The following is a 2,500-nucleotide window of genomic DNA, read 5'->3' on the forward strand; positions in this document are numbered from 1 at the left end:
GGAGGAGAGAGAGACAGACAGGAGGAGAGAGAGACAGACAGGAGGAGAGAGAGACAGGGAGAGAGACAGACAGGGAGAGAGACAGACAGGAGGAGAGAGACAGACAGGAGGAGAGAGAGACAGACAGGAAGAGAGAGAGACAGACAGGAGGAGAGAGACAGACAGGAGGAGAGAGACAGACAGGAGGAGAGAGACAGACAGGAGGAGAGAGAGACAGGGAGAGAGACAGACAGGGAGAGAGACAGACAGGAGGAGAGAGACAGACAGGAGGAGAGAGACAGACAGGAGGAGAGAGACAGACAGGAGGAGAGAGAGACAGGGAGAGAGACAGACAGGGAGAGAGACAGACAGGAGGAGAGAGACAGACAGGAGGAGAGAGACAGACAGGAAGAGAGAGAGACAGACAGGAGGAGAGAGAGACAGACAGGAGGAGAGAGACAGACAGGAGGAGAGAGAGACAGGGAGAGAGACAGACAGGGAGAGAGACAGACAGGAGGAGAGAGAGACAGACAGGAGGAGAGAGACAGACAGGAGGAGAGAGACAGACAGGAGGAGAGAGACAGACAGGAGGAGAGAGAGACAGGAGGAGAGAGACAGACAGGAGGAGAGAGAGACAGACAGGAGGAGAGAGACAGACAGGAGGAGAGAGACAGACAGGAGGAGAGAGAGACAGACAGGAGGAGAGAGACAGACAGGAGGAGAGAGACAGACAGGAGGAGAGAGACAGACAGGAGGAGAGAGACAGACAGGAGGAGAGAGAGACAGACAGGAGGAGAGAGACAGACAGGAGGAGAGAGACAGGAGGAGAGAGAGACAGACAGGAGGAGAGAGACAGACAGGAGGAGAGACAGACAGGAGGAGAGACAGACAGGAGGAGAGACAGACAGGAGGAGAGACAGACAGGAAGAGAGAGAGACAGACAGGAGGAGAGAGACAGACAGGAGGAGAGACAGACAGGAAGAGAGAGAGACAGACAGGAGGAGAGAGACAGACAGGAAGAGAGAGAGAGAGACAGGATGAGAGAGACAGACAGGAGGAGAGAGACAGACAGGAAGAGAGAGAGAGAGACAGGATGAGAGAGACAGACAGGAGGAGAGAGAGACAGACAGGAGGAGAGAGACAGGAGGAGAGAGACAGACAGGAGGAGGAGAGAGACAGACAGGAGGAGAGACAGACAGGAGGAGAGACAGACAGGAGGAGAGACAGACAGGAAGAGAGAGACAGACAGGAGGAGAGAGACAGGGAGAGAGAGAGACAGACAGACAGGAGGAGAGAGACAGGGAGAGAGAGACAGACAGACAGGAGGAGGGAGACAGACAGGAGGAGAGAGACAGGGGAGAGACAGACAGGAGGAGAGAGAGACAGACAGGAGGAGAGACAGACAGGAGGAGAGAGAGACAGACAGGGAGAGAGACAGACAGACAGAAGGAGAGAGACAGGAGGAGAGACAGACAGGAGGAGAGACAGACAGGAAGAGAGAGAGACAGACAGGATGAGAGAGACAGGGAGAGAGACAGACAGGAGGAGAGAGACAGACAGGAGGAGAGAGACAGACAGAGAGAGAGACAGGAGGAGAGAGAGACAGGAGGAGAGAGAGAGACAGGAGGAGAGAGACAGACAGGAAGAGAGAGACAGACAGACAGGAGGAGAGAGACAGACAGGAGGAGAGAGAGAGACAGGAGGAGAGAGACAGACAGGAGGAGAGAGACAGACAGGTTGACTCACTCTTTGTGCGCATGGCGACGTTCTGCAGAGCTGAATTGTTTCTGACCATCGACAGTTTCTGTTGCTGTTAGAGAGACAGACAGGCAGTGAGACAGGCAGTGAGACAGACAGGCAGTGAGACAGACAGAGAGACAGACAGGCAGTGAGACAGACAGAGAGACAAAGAGACAGACAGAGAGACAGACAGGCAGTGAGACAGGCAGGCAGTGAGACAGACAGGCAGTGAGACAGACAGACAGACAGTGAGACAGACAGACAGTGAGACAGGCAGACAGTGAGACAGACAGTGAGACAGACAGACAGTGAGACAGACAGACAGACAGTGAGACAGGCAGTGAGACAGACAGACAGTGAGACAGACAGGAAGTGAGACAGACAGTGAGACAGACGGACAGACAGACAGACAGTGAGACAGACAGTGAGACAGATAGACAGACAGTGAGACGGGGAGACAGACAGACAGGCAGACAGACAGTGAGACAGACAGTGAGACAGACAGACAGGCAGACAGACAGTGAGACAGACAGTGAGACAGACAGTGAGACAGATAGACAGACAGTGAGACAGGGAGACAGACAGACAGGCAGACAGACAGACAGACAGTGAGACAGACAGTCAGACAGACAGTGAGACAGGCAGAGAGACAGTGAGACAGACAGTCAGACAGACAGTGAGACAGGCAGAGAGACAGTGAGACAGACAGTCAGACAGACAGTGAGACAGGCAGAGAGACAGGCAGACAGTGAGACAGGCAGGCAGACAGACAGACAGACAG

At 54.2% G+C, this 2,500-nt stretch overlaps 1 protein-coding gene across 3 annotated transcripts in view; it reads right to left on the reverse strand.

The window, feature by feature from the left end:
• Positions 1-2,500, reverse strand: part of arhgef2b (rho/rac guanine nucleotide exchange factor (GEF) 2b) — a 35,108-nt gene that overhangs the window by 25,046 nt on the left and 7,562 nt on the right. For 2 of the 3 annotated variants that reach the window (XM_083918323.1, XM_083918322.1), the window contains exon 4: positions 1,726-1,789. The exons of the other annotated variant lie outside the window; for it this stretch is intronic. In XM_083918323.1, coding sequence (XP_083774449.1) covers positions 1,726-1,789 — 64 coding nt within the window. The remainder of the gene's footprint in view (positions 1-1,725; positions 1,790-2,500) is intronic. 3 annotated transcript variants of the gene reach the window in all.

Source organism: Echiichthys vipera (assembly GCF_963691815.1).
Source record: "Echiichthys vipera genome assembly, chromosome: 8".
NCBI lineage: Eukaryota > Metazoa > Chordata > Actinopteri > Perciformes > Trachinidae > Echiichthys > Echiichthys vipera.